Below are 21,577 nucleotides of genomic sequence, written 5' to 3'. Positions count from 1 at the left end.
ATTGACAATACCTCACATGGCAACAATTTAAATTTTCTGCGTTTACATTCTTTGCATGGAAAAATCCGAAGAATATAAACTATTTATATAGCGCTCTTTTGTTCCTTTTTGGACACAGGGCTTTAGTTCCGCTGGAAATAGATTTTGTTAAGCTGAGTTACTAAGTACGAAATTTTTTTTTTACCCTTAAAATAAAATATATAATAACCTAATGACAGCATCAATAACATTTTGATACCCTCCTTTAATACTATTTAAAATGCTGAAAAATTTCTTATATATTTAATAGTTTCTGAGTTATGAGAGTAAGAAGCACGTCTAGCGAACATTTTCTGTAACATTCCATTTTGTAAAAAAATGACATTTTTCTTGATTTTTTTGTTTCTAACACTCATATATAATTCTTTATTTTTGGTCCCATCTGTTTCAGCCAATTAAATTCAATCATTCATCAATGCATTTTTATCATCATTTTTATATCTTCATTTATAATTATTTTGGGCTAGAAAAAAATTAAAATGTAGCTGAAAGGTGATGAAATAAAACTATTAAATCATTATAGAACTTATTTTTTCATTTCTTTAAGGAAAAAAAATGCTAAACATAATATATATATATATATATATATATAAATATATAAAAGCTTCGATTAATCTTTTTATGTTATTTCTTTTCTATTAAACAATTCCCAATTAATTATTCCAATCGAAACGCTTTCTCACACTTTAAAAAAGCCACTTCCTGTTCTTAAATCTATTTTTGGCTCAAGTATGCATAATTAAAAGTAAAGACATTTTTCCCTTTACCCTTTGTGGGAATCGCGCGACCTTTCAACAAACCAATTGTAATTACTAAGATTTCCCTTTTTCCCTGAAATGTAATAAAATAGAGGAAAATTCATTTGCTACTTTCCCTAGGTTTAAAACTTAACCACACAGTTTTGGAGTGCGAATTTGAGCTCCGCCATTGATAGAAAATGTTTTGAATATACCATGTGAAGCGAAATAAAATATTTTTGCCTTCCAACTGCTATCTGCGTAGCTCAACATCACTCACCATGACTGCCACCCTTTCATATATATATATTCTTTAGTTAGTTTATATATCTTTTAGGAATGAATTGTTGAACCATTTACTAATTTACTATGTGAAAATCATCCATACAACTACTAATTTTAAATATGTTATTGATGCAATAAATTTTCAACTGAAATTCTTTTACTGCATTTCGGAAAGCTTTTTTTAGTCGAGGTAGAATATTTCGCTCGTTAAAAACTAGTATATAATATAAAAAACTATATATTTGTTATTTTGTCGCCTAATAATTAATGAGTTTTTTGAAGCAATATTTTGTCAGCATCATAATGATATTGACACTTATCAAATGCCTGAATGTCTCTAGAATTCGTGAAAAGTTTTAATTTTGTTAAAAGTTTAATAAAAGTTTAGTTAAAAGTTTTAATAAAAGTTTTAATTTGTATCTCTGTATATCTAGTTTTTATTTATGTTAAGTAATTTGTTTTAAATGCAACTTCTTCAACATAGTACTTATAAATTTAAAATATTGATAATTTTAAAAACCCCGCTTGTGCAAAAGTAAAAGCATTTAAATTACAGTTGTTCTTGTATTTTCCGTTTGGATAGTTTTTGTTCATCTCATATGAAGTCTTTTTGGGTTGACAGTCACTTAATTATAAAGTTCATTTCGGATTAGAAGTAAGTTTTTTCGCCGTAAATAGAACATTTCTTTGATAGTACTCTCTCCTTGGCTAATAACTGCAGAATTTCAGTTCCCTCTTTTAACCGAAAAGAAACAGCAGGAAAGATGAAAAGAATTTACGGAATTAAGCGGCAAATATTGCTCAAAGGAGATAGAAGGATTTCATTCGTGGTGGAATCACTTCAATTAAGTGGGACCTCCATTTCTAGGGCTCTTTGAATCAGATTTTAAAGGGGAGAGGAGGCAGTTAATTGTCTTCTTAAAATATTCGCAAATAAAAACTGGCAACTTTCGAATGAATGAACATAGAAGGAAAGAGAAACAGGCATGTCCAAACACTAAGGAAAAAAAGCAGGGAGAAAGAAGGAGGTGAAAAACGAGCTAAAGTGGTATTAAACTTAATGACTTACCTAACAAAAGCATAGCCTTTATCTTTGAATACCCTGATTTCTTGAATGGAGCCGAACGGCGTAAATGTCTTTTGCATCAGTTCTTCTGGAAAGAGAGAAAGAAACATTAGATAAATTGCAGGGGCATGTTAATTGATTTTTCTGCCATTGACAACTAGGCGTGAGAAAAAAATCTCTTCAAAATTGTGAAATGGTACGGAAAAACAGAGAGAAGAAAAACTGGAAGTTAGTGAAAAACACTTTTCCACAAAAGGTTTTGATTAACCAAAATTTTCTAAAAGACAAAAACTTCAACTAATTTAGAACTTTAATTTTATTTATTATTATTATTTTTTAAATATCATTCGATGATACAGAAATATTATGCTGACTTAGAATTTAAGATCCCTCAAGAATCGTACTAGTCAAAAAATTTTAATTTTTAATTATTTTCTTATCTCAAATTGAAAATTGAAAATAACAATGATGTCATGATATTCTACCTTAAGCTTCTATTAAAACTAAAATATATGCGTAAATATATTAAAAAGTAAGTTAAAAAAGGGAAACATTTGAATTCTGCCATTGATAACTAGGCGTGAGAACAAAATCTCTTCAAAATTGTGAAATGGTACTGAAAAACAGAGAGAAGAAAAACTGGAAGTTAGTGAAACATAGATATAAGCCACTTTTACACAAAAGGTTTTGATTAATTAAAATTTTCTAAAAGACAAAAACTTCAACTAATTTAGAACTTTAATTTTATTTATTTATTTATTTTTTTAAATATCATTCGATGATACAGAAATATTTTGCTGACTTAGAATTTAAGATCCTTCAAGAATCGTACTTGTCAAAATTTTTTTTTCAGTTTTAATTATTTTCTTATCTCAAAAATAACAATGATGTTATGATATTCCACCTTAAGCTTCTATTAAGACTAAAATATACGAGTAAATATATTAAAAAATAAAATTGAAAATAGGAAACATTTGAATTCCGCCATTGACAACTAGGCGTGAGGAAAAAATCTCTTCAAAATTGTGAAATGGTACAAAAAAAGACCGAGAAAAGAAAAAATGGAAGTTAGTGAAACATAGATATAAACCATTTTTGCACCAAAGATTTTGATTAACCAAATTTTTCTAAAAGACAAAACATTCAACTAATTTAAAACTGTAAGTTCATTTTATTAATTTTTTTTGAGCAATATCATTCGACGATACAGAAATATTTTGCTGACTTAGAATTTAAGATCCCTTAAGAATCATACTTGTCAGAAAATTTTAATTTTTAATTATTTTCCTAGCTCAAATTGAAAATAATAATGATGTCATTATATGCTACCTTAAGTTTTTATTAAACACAAAATATGCGAGTGAATATACGAGTAAAAACTAAATTTGGGAAGTAATTCATTTCGTTTCAAAAATTTATTACAATTTTATCTCTATCAATGAATACTTTTACTTGAAATTATGAAATGCAAACTAAATTATTTTAATTTGTGATTCAATTAATTATAGTACTAAAAATGTTGATGCTCTGAATTATGTTTCCAAGGTGCTTTGAATTATGTTTATGAGTTAAAATTAGCATATTGCTTAATTTTCTTTTTTTTTATATTTAATATTAAAGGAAACATTTAAATTTAATTTTTTTAATATTGTAGTCAATATGAAAATAGTTAATGTATTAGCTTAGAAGTTTATATAAATATGGAATCAATTCTAAATGAAATTCAAATGTTTTACACATTATTCCATTGCTTATTTGTTTTTTTCTATTTTTGGTAAAAATTATTAAATTAATGAACAGATTATAATTCTAATCAATGATTTAAAATTTTTATTAAATTGAAGTTCCGCATGGAAATACTTTCGAGTGCTAAAATATTGATTTATGATCTCATTTGAACAAATCTAAATCAATACGCAAATTTCATTATTACAGCATTGCTTAATCTAATAGAAAACCATCTGATTAAATTAACTCTGATTAATTGATACAATGATTTGAAATCCCTATAATTAAATGTAGAATTTCAGTACAAAACAGTTACAAGGGTTTCTAGAGATAATAGTCTCTCTTAATCGTGTTTATTCATTATAAAAACCGAAACCGTGCTTTTGCATCCAAATGGAAGGAGGAATCATTAGACCAAAGTATTTGCTTAATTTCGCTTCACCAACGAAATGTAAAGCTTGAAGGCATCATTTTGGTAACTAAACTCACTGATGATCGTGTCTGGCATAGTCAAATAGATGCACTGTTTGTTTCACTTTGAAATGTTTGACAGAATTGGCAATTAACTCCACAAAGGCACGAAATACAGTCAGAGCCATCAAAGCAGACCACCTTTTAACATGGCTAACTCCTTGTAAAGAGAGATTAACAATGAACTAACCATTATATGTGTTTAAAGTTAAATAGGGCTGTTAATTATTCAATGTGCCGTTAAGAAACAATGTTACAAAGCATAAGTTCTAAAGCAGGTTTAAGAATGCACCTGTTAAATTTATTATATTAATGTTTTTGGAGTCTTATTTAGTGAGTAATTAAATAGTTAGGATTAATACATTGACTAAATAGTTAAGATTAATACATTAATTACTTTTTTTTTTATTTAAAAACAAATAAAATAAGAAGCTTGATAGTTATATGAAAAAGTGGATATTTCAAATGAAACTACTTTTCAAGATGTTATTTATTTTCAATATTCAGAATCTAAATTATAAGAAAAAAAATAGTCGTCGCTTTAAGAGATGAATTCTTTAAAATACTATAGTATAAGAGCGAAATTTAATAATAGGATATAATAACATAAAGGTCTGAACAGTTTAATTTCTTTATTTATAACCTATAGTTTGTTATCGTAATCTAGGTTTATGAAGCGGAACTTGATGATTTTCTGAAATAACTGAAAAGCTGAAACTTGAAAATCCCATTCATAATTGAAATAAAAATTAAAATGAGTGTTGAAATGTATTTACATGTTATAAGATTTACACGAGTTACTACATTTTATTTATTGATTAAAAATAAAGATTGAACACAATTTAATCTATGAACTAACTTTTAACTAAAATTCTATACAACAGTAGAAATCAATAAGACTTTATAGAAACGCTATAATTATACGCTGTGGTTACAGTTTCGTGTATAGATTTTAATCTACCATCCTAAACTACCTTTAATCTTAATTTTTAAAAAAATTACCTAAGTGAATTAAAAGTTAATCTACATTCTTAACTTATTACATTAAAAAAATTAAATATATATTGCATTCTCTTTCTGTGCAATTTTCTGTTGAAAAACTTTCAACATTTTTGTCTTTGAAATTTCAGTATAATGATCTTACTAAAAGATATTGATTTTAGTGTTCAAATTTATTTCTTGCAATTACAACTGCTGACAACTATTGTTTTATTAACAACTATTGTAAGAATATCAGTACACTGCTAGTAGAAAATTTTAACCATGTCAAATTTTTCTCTTTCTCATAAGGTTTTCTGAAAGTACATTTTTTTGTTTTTATCTGGTTTATGAATACAATACACCATTAAGAAAATTTGTTTCAATCAGAAAAAATGCATATTGCATGCAGAAAAATGCATATTGCACTGTACTAAAAATGCATGCATTCTATTCTAAAAAAGTGAAAATCTTGCACTAAAATAGTTTTAATGGTTGAAGAGCCCGCAGAAGTTTCCCAGGAGCATAAGCAGATTCATTATCAATTAAGGAAATTTGTTTCTCCATTATAAACCTAAAAGTCTAAAGGACAGAAATCCTATGAATCAAAAGCATGAAAGAGAATGTTTAAAGATTAAATAATATTTGTTTTAAGAAGCATTTGCGTAATTGTCACGGTCTTTAGCTTGATCTTGAATTTTTAGAAAATGATTCGAATTTGTTAGAAGAATTAGGTGATTCAGCAAAATTTGTTTTAAGTGTTTAAAAAATGAAATGCTAATGAAAAGAAAAACAAGCATCCGAAAAATAATAATTTGATTTTTTTATTCATATTCTAGTCATAGACAAAAATGTTTAAGCAGTTATTTTTTATTGTTTTGATAAGAACCCACATTAATAAATTTTAATACACAATGCTAGCATAAATTTACGCAATTTACCATTTAGAAAAAAAAACTAATAACAATACAAAACAATGATAACTTCAGAGGCAAAAAAAGTACTTATAAAAATATTTTTCATTAAAATTGTACTTTTTTCATTGGAGACCGGAAATGACGTGCATCAATACAAACGTTCTTTACAATTATTTTTTTCTTATTAAATCCTTCATTATTATTTTTCTATTCAGCCAAAAGGATGAAAAGAATCTCGTTTGGCGAAGAAACACCCGCTTTAAAAACTTTATTCTTCTAAATATGATTACTGATAAATAAGAAATCTATTAAAATATTTTTTGAAGCACGCAAAGGAATTGGAGAAAATTTATATGGGCGTATGTCTTGAAATTACATAGTAGGGATTATAAATAACTTTAGATTGAAATCTACAAAAGATAATTAATATGATTAAAATTTAGTAGCGCACCAGATGTTAATAAAGACCGTGAGTTATAACATTAATTTTTATCCTTCGTAATAAAACACAATTGCTCTAAGGAGGCATAAATTACATTTACGTATCATTAGAAGTATATCTACGGCATAAAAAAAACGTTCATTAATATACTCAATCATGTCTTTAGTGTCGTGGTAATTGTTATGTAAAGAGTTATTACATTGCATTTACTATACATAATAAATGCCTCAACACGCTTCTTTAGGCTGGTGCTTGTTAAATTTAATTTTCTTATAATGGAACCAAGGGATATATTGGAATTTAAATTGAAAATTGTAATTATTTTTTTTCTTTTATGTAAGTCTTGTGATTGTTTCTGAACATAATATAAATGGCGAATTAATACGAAAAATTTTCTTTTATATTTTCTAAAACGGCTTACTTATTAATTTCATTACATATAAATAAAATTTTCTGTCTCTTTTTTTTCTAAAGAGAAAAATAATAAAATATTTTCGTTAATCGTGATCAGATTATTATTGTTATTTTATTGAGTTATAGTTCATTGTATTAAATCTAAGAAAAATGTGGATAGATATGATTTCTTAATCACGTTTGTCATTAATTTTTTGTGTTTAAACGTATCGTAATATCGGATATTCTTTTAAAAAGATTATTTGAAATCATTTTTTTTCCTACCTCATGTCTACCTTTTTATAAAAATGTTTTCAAGTATTTTAATAAAGATTGCACTTAAATTTCAATATATTTCTTTTATATTGAAAATTTTTTTTCACATTGCTTAAGTTTAATTAATAGCATAAAAAACGAAGAACGCTGAATAAATTTTGCCTTTATGATTGTAACTTATTGATGAATAGAATTTTTTAACTGGATAAAAATTTTACGAAATATTATTTTGCATTTTGTTCGTTAACTGAAAAACTATTTTTTATAGTTATACAACTATATAATAACATAAAAATACCTTAAGTATGATATGTATAATACCCAAGCAAATTAATATAACAATTCTGATAACAGAAAGCACATAATAATGAAAATAGACCTAAAGCTATATTTTTTTCCATCTAAAACAATAATTTGATGTGATAAAAACTATGGTAGTAATAAAATTTAGTTTAATTCTTATTGGTACTAGTTTTTTGTGAAACAAAGTAAAGTGTATAAATGATAGCCGGTGATAATATAGCCTATTCGTACTCTTTTAAATCTTATTCGTATATTTTATTTAAGTTAATTCATCAAACTAAGTATGATATTAGATAATGCTTTTTATATAAACTTTGGTTATAATAAAATAAAATGAAAACTTTAAACATTATTTTATTTCTTATATTTATTGAAATTAGGTGTTATGCCTCTGTTTACATATGCATTGTAACACGGTCGAATTTAACTATGTTTCATACGGTATTGAATGTTAAACGTAATATTAGTATCTTTCTTAATTTATAAATTTTTCCGAATTGATTGAATTGCTGAGGAATAACTACGCATCATTCAATTATTAGTTACTCTATTACCAAATAAATTTTAAAAAAATATCACGTATTATAAGCAAAAAAATATTGTTTCTAAATCAAATAAGGTAGATTTTGTTTTGTAGTTCTAAAATTAAATCACTTGATGAAGCATTGTTTTTGTTTAAAAATAATTATGTATTAATATTTTCTTAGCTATAATATTAAAAAGACTCAAATATTTATATTACCTGCTAAAATAAATTAATTTGCATTCATAGCTTGAAATTAAAATGACTTCTTTTTATTTAAGAAGATAATTTAATTATTTTTAGGTTTGAAATAATTGTTCTTTTATAAAAGACAAAACTCTTCGTTTTATTTTAGTGCCGAGAAATACCCCGTGACATATGACCAATTTAAGGAAATATTCTACTTTGGAAAAAATAACGAGAGAAATGAATACTGTCAGGTATAATAGTACTTTTTTATGACCCCCAGTATATAAAAATCATACTTTTTTTTGCCTATATAACGAACGGAGTTTGTTTTCAATAAATTTCATCATTTCTATTATATTTTTAAAAGGTTTCTTTGGAGGGTTGCGTAATGAACTTGACAACGATAAAGTAGTTTTGCTAATAATAAAACCGCATTGCTAAGCCATACTTAGCGTGCAATCACGGCTAGGTACTTAAAGAAGATTGAGATGCTCTATCCGGCTTGTAAATTTCGCCGATATTGTAATAAGTGTCGGCCTCGCCTTGTAATACGCCTTTGCTAATCAAGCTCTCGCTTTAAAGCACTTCCTATGGCAAGAGTAATGGCTCTATTACCGAATCTTCTTGTCAGGGTAAAGTTTTGTCTATGAAATAGACAGAGAAAATGAAATTGCCGAGTCGAGATTTGATAGAAAGCAATTAAATTCTCTTGGGTCCATTGTCTAATGGAACGACTTTTCGAAACTGGAATATGAAAATTGCTAATCTTTGAAGGGGGATAGTTTTTATCAATTGTCAAAAGAGAATTTTGTTCCTCTTTGAACTGTTTCATACATACAAGAGTAATCACATGCATAAAAATACTTCTTTTTTAATAATGATTGAACTATTTGAAAAAAAATCATGTAATGAGTTATGTCTTTAAGCTCAAGGATGGCACACGAAACATATTTATTCTAATTTAGAGCTAATAAATATTGGAAATAAGTTTTTATACCAGTAATTATAAAATTAATTATGATATTTAGCTAAATTATAATTTTAATGTCTTTAAGTAATCATTCTTGTATGACATGAATATACAAAAGTAGTTTCAAAATTGTACATTTTTAAAGTGTAATAATTATAGGTTTGCAATAGTAAAAAATAACTTTGAGTGCAGCAGATATTTTAAGTTACGAAATCAGACACACAAATGCTTTTCTCTGAATAAGTACAACTGTTTTTCAATGGATTTGGATTTTTGTCCCTCAAAATAAAGGGTAGCCGCAATTTGGGAAATACGGTCCCCATAGTTTGGTCAGGAGAGCGATCGAAAGTTTGGACCCCATGATGTAAATTTTATTTTTTGTGTATTTCGCAATGTCTCGAACTTTTTAAGCGAATTGAAAGATTTTGGCTCATAATTACAAAATTGGTTTATTCAACGATGATTCCATGCAAAAAATAAATTTTAGTAGTTTTTATTATTTTATTTAAGAATAATTGAAAAATTGAATTTTAAAAATATCACTTGTTTAATCACTTGTTTCTCAGGAACTAGTGAGTTTCAGAAAATTCTAAATATTAAGCACAAGTACAATTTAATCTATACGACTTTTTTAAAATTCCATTTCTTAAGAACTATTTAACCAATTTCGCTCAAAATTTTTATTTTAACATATTAAATTGTATACTTTCAAATGATGTAAAAAATCGTATACCTTACACTTCAAACTGTTTTCGACTATTATTAAATAAAATAATAAAAATAATAAATATTTACTAAAATTAAGTTTTCGCATGGGATTATCTATGGAATTATTTATGTGTGCAAGCATTTTTCAATTCGTTTAAAAAGTTATCTTAGATATGGCGAAATACACAAAAAGTAAAATTAACATTAAGGGGTTCAAACTTCGGACCGCTTTCTCGACTAAACTATGGGGACCATATTTCCCAGATTGCGACTACCTTTATATTTTGGGTATAACTAAATCCGACGAAAAAAAGGTATGTTTATAAGCCACTTCCTCGAACCATTAAAAATGTGTCCTAGAACGTGATGATTCGACCATTAAATCAAAAGTTATTTAGCGTGGTTCATTTTTATTTTGCACATTGTACTCTTGATTAATACTAAATAAAATAAAATACTTTAAGAAAAAATAATAATTTAAAAAAAATATTTCCTTTCAAATTTTATTTCACTTAAGACAAGCTGGCATAAACTCTTGTTATTAAACAGTTTGCAATCATGCGAAAACATTTTAATGCTATATATACAGTATACATTAGTGATCAAACGTTTTTCTGTTTTATTTAAAAATTTTAATTTAACAAACACCAAACAAGAATTTTTAAAATTGAAGTTTTATACGGTCTATAACACAATGTTTTGAGTGCTTAACCTAAATATGTAATAATTTTTTTCACAAAAGTGCTCCTTTAGTTCAGTGAGTATAGTAGAGGAATTGCAAGCAAAATATGTAGATTTAAATACAGTTCCTGCCTTTATGCAATTTCAGACTATTTTTATTCAGTGTTTTTAACAGTAGGAGATACATTATGAACGAATATGCTTAATACATAATTTGATAATGACATTTGATTTGCACTTTTTTTATTTAACCAATAATGAGTTTAAACGTTTTCATGAGTTCACTGTGGAAATGTCAACATATTCCTTTAGCTGTAATAAATTTCTGTTAATGCTAGCAGTAACTACCATTTAAGATACCACTTTAACGTATTGGGCTCGATTCTCATACACTGTTAGAATTTTCATTCTGAAATTATGGTAAAGTAAGCGGCAGCTGTCTGTCCATCCGATTAACCCTAAAGCTTACGGTGAAGAATATTTTTAACCGTTACGGTTCTGAAACCATTTACAACTGGTATGGTTATAAAATCATAAATAGAAAACTAGGTGGATTTTTAACCATTTACAGCTACCATGGTTTCAAAACTATGAAAAAGGAAATTAACAGGACATATGAGCTAGGCTTCTAGTTAGATAATAGGCTTTGGAATAGCGCAGAACACTGGAAATTCTTCATATATGTTAAAGGGAATAGAGGTGTCAACTTGGAGTCTCGAACCCCCGTTCAGTCGGTCATGAGACTGACAGATTAACTCTTTCGGCTATAATATGTACCCTGTTGAAAGGAACTAAGTTTCTTCAGTAGGCGGGCTTAGTTAGTGCAAAAAAATTCTTGTTATTTAACCGTTTTCGGTAAATATGGTTAATAAACAATCTTTCTCACTGTTAATACTTTCATTACCATCTTATTTATGATTATTTGACTGTTTTGTTTAAATATGTTAAAATAACAATTAAATAGGTTTATATTTAACCATTTTTTCCGAGAAATTTCTAACAGTGTAATACAGATATATTTTCGTTAGAATATTGGTGATAAATATATGAAATCATCGAATTTCTTCTCATTTCTGTTAATTAAAATTTCCTACTAACCCTATTTTGGAGGAGTCATTGATTATTCATCAGATTATCCGTGTTTATCAGATCAGTTTAAAATATTATTGGATATAGCGTTTAAATTAATCAAATCAACTCTTCGACACTTATTTTATGCATTTAAAATTTGTGTGTTTTTCCCGAAAAAAAAAGAATTAAAACTGGAGAAATGCTTATTTTCCAACGCAATCGGTTCAGTTGAAAGTTACATACAAATTAAATGAATTTCTGAAAAAAAAGAAGAAAATGTACAGGAAAAATAATATTTATTTAAAGAGAAAAGAGAGAGCGAAAAAAAAGAAAGAAAAAAAAAACTAAGCACGTGTTCTAAAGCGCAATTGACTATGTATAACCCAAATATATTTTACTCGATTTAAAACCTTTTTCGAAAAGTTAAATGAAGTCAAAATCTATTGAATATGACGTGTTATACAAATATACTTTTAGACACTTATTTTACGCAATATTCAAAATATTTTCATCCTAATCGAAGAAAATGGATTAAAAATGAAAAAAATGCGGGTTTCCGAACGTTTTATACAACCACAAAAAGGGGGATATAATTTAATATTTAAGTGAAGACAAGTCACTTTATAGATGTTACAAGTAATTTTAACTCGTTATTAATTGAGTTTTAAGCGGAAGTTGAAACTTAAGGTGTTTTTAACAATAACCCCTCTCTGTTTATTCTCTTAATCAAACTGGACAGTTTATTAAATTCGCCTTTCTGAATTGTAATTCGTCAGCTTTAGATAGCATCTTTGCTATGTTTAATTTAGATATATTTAAAACGAGAAAAACGAATTTTTATGCTTTACAAATTGTTAAAAAGAAGTTGTAAATACTCACATGAGATTAATAAATTATTTCTTGATATTTAGTAAATGATACTATAGCTCAAAAAATGGTATTTTTCAAAAAGGTTTCTGATATGTTACCCAGAGATATTTAAAGCAGTACTTTTATTTATCTAAACCAATGAAAATGAATTCTTGTTCCTTTGAAATAATTTTTATCCTGAGTTAGTATTTTTAAATTATTCAAATATTTTTCTACGGAATTTCTTCTATTGCATATGCATCATTTCGAAATTTCTGAAATATGGGTGAGTTGTTCGAATTTTAAACTGAAATCTCACTCACATTCAATTAAGATTTACACCAATCTGGATATATGGAATTTATTTAAATATTTTGATTTAAAAAAACATTAAAACTTTTTTTAAATGAATGTTTGAGCTTATATACTAAAATGTAATACATTATTAGCTAAAATCTCGTGTAAAATAAATATGTAGCAATTTTCACGAATGTATAATTCAAAAAAAAATAAATAAATACAAATAAAACAAGATTACAAAAAAATTATTTTGTACTTCACTGTACTAAATATTAGAGGAATTTTATTAGCATTGCATTAATATATTTTTAAAATACAAATAAATTTATTAAATACTTTTTGTCTATTTATTACAAATATTAATGAATAATGGAGGATATGTAGTCTATTTAACACGCTAAATGATAATGCAAAATAGCTTTTCTAATTTATAAAAAAATAGCTTAACAGGTACACTTAGCTTAGTACAATAGCTTAACATAACTTAGTAGGTTAAATAAAACGCAATAAAAACTTTTTACTATCACGCGAATACCATGAATTGAAATGAATTTAAATCTATAAGATATTTGATTCGCAGAAATCGTTGAACTGAATTGATTGCGTTAAAGAATTTATAAAAGAAATCTCTCTTAATGTTTGTAAAGTTAAAAGATAATAATGAAGAGCATATTAGTGTGTACTTCATTATTTATTCTTATTTAAATTGGAATCCCATTTCTTGTTGCATAAATGTGGATTATATTTATCTATCGATTTCTTTTTTCCGGTCGCATGTTAACGAGAAATTTCCGTAATCCTCATTTTTTTAAGTCTGCTATTCTCGGGTATTTATTTATTTATTAACTCACTAAGTTCCGCAGGAAAATTATGTTTTACAAGAAATATCCTCATGAAATTATTCATTATTTTGGTTATCCTATCTCAGCCAAACTTTGTAATTTATGATTCTTTAAGTAATTTGATTTATTTTTTTGTTGTTTTGAAAATTATGAAGGAAGTTAGTGAATTTGCTGAAATTCGAGATAATTGCCTGACATTTCATTAAAACTAAAGAACAAATATTAATTTAAAATTGTGTTTTGAAGCAATACTTTTATTAAGAACATTTTAAAATCATTTTACTCTATTTTGATAGAATTTATAATGCATAATTTAATTAAATTAATAATTTTATTAAATTAGTATTTTGATAGAATATGTAACATAATTATCGCAGAAAAAAATAAAATATAAATAAAAAATAAAAGCATGAAGCCGTTTTCATACCGTAAATGAGCTTTTTAAAAAGTGCTGAAATTCACATAGATATGAATTTAGTATGAATCTGTGTGTTGGAACAAATTGTAATATTGTTTCGAATTTCAAACAATCATGTATGAATGCATGATCATGCATGATGAAATGAATCATCAAACTATCATGCATGAATCATCAATCAATCAAACAATCATGTAAGCATGTATGTAGTTAGGAAAGTATTATTGTTTCAAATTTTTATAAAATAATAATTAGTTTTGAGTCATCCACTGAAAAAACTATTTTTTTCCTTGAATTAATTTCTAAATAAATATTTTATTTCAGTTAAAAAAAATCTCTCACTGCATCAACATGCTTCAAATTTAGAGTGCTGTGAATTGGAATAAAATTACACAAATTAAAATTGAAAACAAGCGTTAAGACGTAAAAAAAAATGGATCGTTTAAAATACCAGTTCAGAAAACTTGTCGGCCTTAAGAAATTTCGAAGTCTTCTATCAACATAAAAAAAAAGTTCGACTCATCACTTTCGGAGCAGTCATCACCAAAGTATTGACTGTTGACGATAAAGGCAGGATAAAATACCCTTTTCTAACAGCCAAGAAACTTATCGGAGTTTAAAACGGAAGATCCATCAATAGATGATACAAAAGAATGCATCACAATACAGTAAATAAATAAATGAAAAAAAAACTCCAATCAAGGTAACAAACAAAATAACGTATTGAAACTTCCCTACAAAGAATGCGCTTTGATAAATGAACAAAGCTTCTCAGGAAAAATCTCTAAAATAGGATCCCAGTGTGTATGTATAGGGACTTTTTTTTTTATCCTATATCATCCTATGGCAGTAATTTGTCTTGCCTCACGTGACTAAAGCTCATTTAAGATTACCTGAGGTCTACGAATTCCCATATTAAACGATATAAGCTGGTTGTAAGCACATTTCTTTCATTCGGGTTCTGACTAATAGCTGCAGTTTTCATCATAACTGAAAACATCCATTGTTTTTTTATCGATTAAACATTTGTCTCTTTTCACAAAATAAATCCCTTTTCACAAAACAAATCCTGTGTTTTGCTTTCCACTTAAGTTTTGAAACTCAGTTTTGAAGTTTCAGTTTTAAAATGCTGATTTGGTAACCCATTTTAACAATCATTTCTCTAAAATTGCTTAGTGTTATTTTCTTATGAAGTTATTAATAAGTTGCTACTGTCATAGAATTAAATAACTGATATAAATATCATTGTTGTCTTTTTTTCAATATAGCAAAACAAATTTGAATCGGATTACATCTTTAATCTGTTATTTTTTTCTTTTAAAAACATATAGTTCACAAAACAAATCCTGTTTTTGTTTTCCACTTAAGTTTTGAAACTCTGTTTTAAGGTTTCAGCCTTAAAATGCTGATTTGGTAACCCATTTTAACAATCATTTCTTTAAATTTGCTTAGTGTTATTTTTTAAGAAGTTATTAATCAGTTGCTACTTTCATAGAATTTTAATATAAATCACTGAAATAAATATCATTGTTGTCTTTTTTTCAATATAAGAAAGCAAATTTGAATCGGATTACATCCTTAATCTGTAAAATTTTTTTTACCACTGAGTTTTGAAGGCATTGAAAAAAAAAGCGCTTAAACATTTTGTCAAAGTATTTAGAACAAAATAATGTGCTTCAATAAATAATTCATTTGAAAGAAATTCTTAATTGCTTCTTTTAAAAACATATTAAAAAGGGATCACATTTAAAAGTTGGGCAGATGTAATGCTTTTAAGTAATGTTCTGCATTAGTTAGCAAAAATAGCTTGTTTAAGTTGGAAATTATATAATTATTTAATACACATTTAATGTGTTTGAAATTCAGAGAAAGACTCGCACTAATTGTAAGATGATATTTAAGTGTTAATTAAATTATTATTTGTTGATTCTTCACATATTTAGTATATAAAATAATAATGAAGTAGCGAAAGAAAATTCGAGTTTTAGGGGAATAAAAACCTTTTATTTAAATGCATATTAGAATAAAATGATTAGAATACAGTCCTGAATGGATTAGAATACGAACGAATAAGGTTTATCTTAAGCTGCAACTTTAAAAGTGAAGCAACTAACCCTAATTTGATTAACTTTTACTACGCTTTTGCTAATTAAATATTAGAGAGGAACGCAGTTGTAGTAATGGTTGACATTTGAATTACATTTTAGACGATGGGAATTACTAAATTACTTTACTTACATTATATTTCAAGCAAACATCTCTTAATTAAATAAGTAATGTTTACTTGAAACGCAAGATAAATAATTAAACTCAAATATAAAGTAACGGAATGTTTCATCTTAAAGCAGCACAGAGCTTTAATTACTATCACTAAAATAAATTTATTCTTGTAAATTTTAAGATGTTTAACAAAAATCAGTAAATTGAATATTTCGAAGCTTTCAAACTCCTAAATATAACTAAGTAATTTGAAAAAATATAGCATTTCTTCCACAATTATGCATAATGTAAGTTAAACGTTTCCCAAAGCGACTGTGTGTGTCTAACTTATAAATGCATATCAATATTTTCCATATTATATTGATAATACGTACGTACTATTGAATAATTTTTTTTAACTGTAATAAGCTATTGTTTATATCTTTTGGTACATTCTTACAAAATTCTACTCATAATATTTATATAGTTTTATTAAACCAGTTATAATTTAGTTCCTTAAATATAACTTAGTTTTCGATAGAAAACATGTAAAAAAAATAATGATTTGTTTCAAAATTTTCCAAAATACTCAGCTTATTATATCTTTGCGTAATATGTTTTAGATATAACATAAAAGTTTATAATTTTCTTGATTTTTTTTAAACGTAAAAAAAAACAGTTTTTATTAAAACGTTTTTTAAGTGTACAGAAAAGATAGGAATATGATTACTAAGCAACTACTTATAAACTTCAGATTTTGAAAAATTCATGAAAAATAAGCAATTGAAATTAAATATGATTTTTATTCAATTACAATACTTTATAATTTGTAGATATTATTACATCTTTTTATTATGCAAAATAACCACCGAGTGATTTCCTTAACAGCAATTCATGAAATATTATTGTCGAAATAATTGGTTCACATTTTAGTAATAGGAAAATGCTTCATTTGAATTTAGAAGAAAATGAACACTTGCGTATTTTAGCTAATGTTTTCTCTAAAAAACACATTCATTGCTGAATGTAGTAAGCACCTTTTTTTGCACAGACAATTTTTGTTAAAAATTTGGAGTAAATAAATTGTTAAAAAGATAAAAATGATTTAATACTTCTTAAACAATTTTATAATCTGAGTGTACAATTATTTTTTGTTTCTTAGAACGGTATTTAAAATACTGACTCTACATTCAATGAACTTCATAAGAAATTAAAAATAAATATCAAATTCCTTGGAACCGTATATACAAAAAGTTATTTACGTAAATTGATACATTTCTTTACACTGTAATCATGCAATAATAATAACTTTTATTATTATTATGATGAAACGTGATCACATTTAAGGACAAAAGAAAAATTTAATTATATAATAATTTTTTAATGAAAAAAATATAAATGATTAATAATATAAATGATTAAGAATATTAATAATTAAAAATATAAATGATTAATAATATAAATGATTAAGAATATTAATAATTAAAAATATAAATAATTAATAACATAAATAATTAATAATGTATTGACTATGTATCAATTAAAAAAATAATTCTACATCAAATAAATTAAACTTTTTAAATATTGTTTTTATTTAATTTTCTGAACTCTCTTTATAGCAATGAATAATGATTCATATTTTGCAAGAAATTTAAAATCTAATATTTAAATTAGCAATAAATTTTTAGCTTTCCCATTTAAAAGAAAATACATAAATTTTCATCTAGTTGGCAACAAATTTATCTATATCGTTTTCGTAATCAAAAGATAAATAAATATTTTAGTAATACATTTTTCTCGATTGGAAATTTTTAATAGAGTGCCTTCAAAGTGTTCAGAAATATATGATATTACATAGTAAGAGTCATAAAATTACTTCAAAATACTTACATTATTTTCGTATAATTTTTAATTTGAGTCTACAGAATCAAACGATAGTGATAAAAATTAATAAAGCTAACTTACCAGTTATATTAAAAGAATTATTTCAAAATGGCCTCTGGTTGATTGTACTTTATACAATATATATATAACACCTACCTTGTATATGAATTTTAACTGTCGCTTACCTAAAAATATTTTGTTTCAGAAGTTTATTTTGATGAGAAACTCACCTAAAAGCAAACAAATAGAAACTTTTGATACATTTTATTAATTTGCTTATTTAATGCTTTAGTTAGGTTACAACCTAAAACATTTTAGAAAAATTTATCTTTTTAACATTGATAATTTACTTTAAAAGAAGTTGTTTGCATGTTATAATAGAGTATTGAAAACTGTATAGATGGATAATAAGGTTTGTTGCTTTTCCAGAAATAGCCAAATTAGGAATTTGTTGCACTGTACGACGTTTAAAGTTTAATAAACTTTAATCTAAACTCTGAGTTTTATTAGACAACATCAATATTTCTACAATGTCGTTGCATTTAATTTCATTATATATCTTAAATAATAAATCAACTAATAAAACTCTTCCTGTAAAACTATCTTTGCATTTATCTCTTATATCTTGTATATTAGCATACATCTTTCTGTGATAGGCAATTATTTATGTACTGTATATGTTCGCAATTTAAGGTTCAAATTTGTTTATTTTCAAATGAAATTTTAATATTAATAAATAAAGAAGTTTTGACTTTAAAATTAATTTTATCGCAAATAATTGAAATATTCAAAATTGTTACCTATTAACGAAATTAAATTACTTAAAATTAATAAACATAAAAGAATAAAATAAAAAAATATTAATTGCTTAACTTCAAGTAAAACTATTAAATAATTACAAACGATAAAAAAAATTGAATAACCTCGAATTAGAAATGAGTAATACACTTTTTTAAATTTAGATATGGTTTTTTCTTCTTTGACTTCATGAAACTAATTATTAGATTTGAAAATTAAGGAAAAAATTATTGTTATAAATTGATTCAGCATGTTGTTAATAAGAAGAGAGTAAACTAATATAGCTCTTAATATTAAGTTGCATTAAAGGAAATCTTACCTGATAAACCTTGGGTGATTCCCCCGCAATACACTGTACAGTTAGTAGGGCTGGACTGATTATAAACTTCATCGAAGGTTAAGGGTTTGGCATTATCTAATAAAAACAAGCAAAAATTACTTTTTTTCAAAATATTGCATTGAATTGAACAATTTAGATGCATAATTAAAATAGTCATATGCATAAAATAAATATCTTAGTAAAATTTAATGTAGTTTAAATTTTATAATGTGGGCTATGAAAAGCTACACAAAGATAGTAAGACGTTACTTTTTGCAGAAAAACGAGACTGTTGAAAGAAATTGCTACTTTTTTCTTGAAATATTTTTGAAACTTTCCGCGAAAAATTAATTTAAAATTAGTTTTTCTTACTTTATAAATTTAAGGCATTATGTATTATTTAACTCTTTTTTCTTTAACCCTTTCAAATGACATAGTCGGTTTGAAAAAAAATTGAAAAACAAAAATAAATTAGCAAAAAGAAATTAATATTTTGTTTTGAATTTTATTTTTTGGGACAAAAATTGAATGATTTTTAATATTTATTCTTTCATTATTCACCTTTTTCGCATCGTTTACTCTTCTCTAAGGAAAACAGTCTTTTGTTTCGTACATATCTAACCACAATGTTGGTGTAAAGAGGTCGAGATTACAGAATAACCACCTGTAAGTTTCTAGAAACTAATAACCATCACCACCCCACCTACTTGATCAATTTTGTGAATACTTACCTACTTGATTGTTTCTATCAGAAACAAAATGTTCTGATAAAATCATAAAACCTTCTGTTCTCGGTTAAAAAAAATCCCCTGCTTAATCCTTGCTGAGGTGATATTTATCTTTTACATCTAAACAGATGGAAAAATACTTTTATAATTCAAATGCCACCGGATCTTATCTTTATTGCTTTAGGAAACGAGTTGTATGACTCCTTTCTGATCTTCTTTCTCTCCTATGACTTAGAGAAGAGGGTGGTTTACAGGGTCCTTTGTACGAATTTCAGACTCAAATTTTATGCTGTGCAAACTTTCTGGGGAGGGTTCTTTTCTCTAAAATTGTTAATGAGAAACCACAACAAAGCACAACATTGTACATACACATAGTTGTATATAATGATGAAAGATGTATACAATGCACATTGTACTACATTGTACATTTGAAGCATTAATAGAGGGATATTTTATGGCGTATTCTTGCTGCAGTACTGAAGCATATTCGATTTGTTAGTTACCTCAGATTGGCTCGAAACTGGACGTGCACAAGGTAATAATATTATACTTAATAATTTGAAGTTTATATTTAATAAGGCAGATATTTAATTATGCAATTTTAATTATTTTAGAAAATTCACCTTTCCTTAAAAAAAGAAGCATGATTTGAGCGTTTTTCGCAGATTTAGCCACGAATTTACCTGAATTGACTTTGCACATGGTAAAGTTAACAGAGAAGTTTTTAATAAATTTATTAATGATGATTACAAATAACTCAATGATTTTGAATAGAACTAAATGACATTATAGTGATATATTTCACTTTGGCTATATTAATAAATACAATATTAGAAAGCACTCCGTTTTGCGGATATAATCGTGTGAGCTGATGAAAAGATATCTCTTATTTTCCCGAATTTAAGAATTTTTCCCCCCTATTTTTAGGATTTATTTTTTTTCCGGATTTTTATTATTTTTATTCTTATTTTTTTTCTTCCTTTTTTCATTGTTCTGTAATTTTTCCATGTTTCCTCTACATTTTGAATTTATTTTATGAGTTCTATTTACTTGCAGCTTATGCGCAGTAAGTGAAACTTATTGCTTTTCTCGTTTCAGTTTTGTATTTATTTATTTATTTATTATGCTAAATATATATATATATATAATACTGCTCTCTACTGCTCGCCAACCCCCGATAACTGCTTCGCGAACAAAATTAAGGTTGCAGATTAGCTGGCAATTTTTCTGCACCAACATCACATAGAGGGAATATGATAGGATTGTAATACGTCAGAGGTCCTTGTTATCAGCATTATTAACTTATGTAAAGCAATTTTAATACAAACAATATTATAAACTTATATAAAGCAAGGAAGCAATATTATTTAACACATTACTATAGGGCATTAGCCGGAGATTAATCTCCGTATTCGAAGCACGCGTGGCAGAGCCTAACTCGGGTTGACTATATTTGAGGGTGC

The 21,577-nt window shown here is 26.0% G+C and overlaps 1 protein-coding gene and 1 long non-coding RNA gene across 8 annotated transcripts in view; one reads left to right on the top strand and one right to left on the bottom strand.

The window, feature by feature from the left end:
- LOC107454859 (cytotoxic granule associated RNA binding protein TIA1-like) overlaps positions 1-21,577 on the bottom strand; it is a 975,013-nt gene that overhangs the window by 61,022 nt on the left and 892,414 nt on the right. For all 7 annotated transcript variants that reach the window (XM_016073996.3, XM_071188069.1, XM_016072550.3 and 4 more), the window contains 2 exons: positions 19,387-19,482; positions 2,131-2,215 (listed from right to left, as the gene is read on the bottom strand). In XM_016073996.3, the coding sequence (XP_015929482.1) occupies positions 2,131-2,215; positions 19,387-19,482 (181 nt within the window). The remainder of the gene's footprint in view (positions 1-2,130; positions 2,216-19,386; positions 19,483-21,577) is intronic.
- LOC107457276 (uncharacterized) overlaps positions 1-21,577 on the top strand; it is a 110,406-nt gene that overhangs the window by 80,606 nt on the left and 8,223 nt on the right. The gene's annotated exons all lie outside the window — the stretch shown is intronic.

This window comes from Parasteatoda tepidariorum, chromosome X2, assembly GCF_043381705.1.
Source record: "Parasteatoda tepidariorum isolate YZ-2023 chromosome X2, CAS_Ptep_4.0, whole genome shotgun sequence".
Taxonomy (NCBI): Eukaryota; Metazoa; Arthropoda; class Arachnida; order Araneae; family Theridiidae; genus Parasteatoda; species Parasteatoda tepidariorum.
This window is presented reverse-complemented; position numbering and strand designations above follow the sequence as displayed.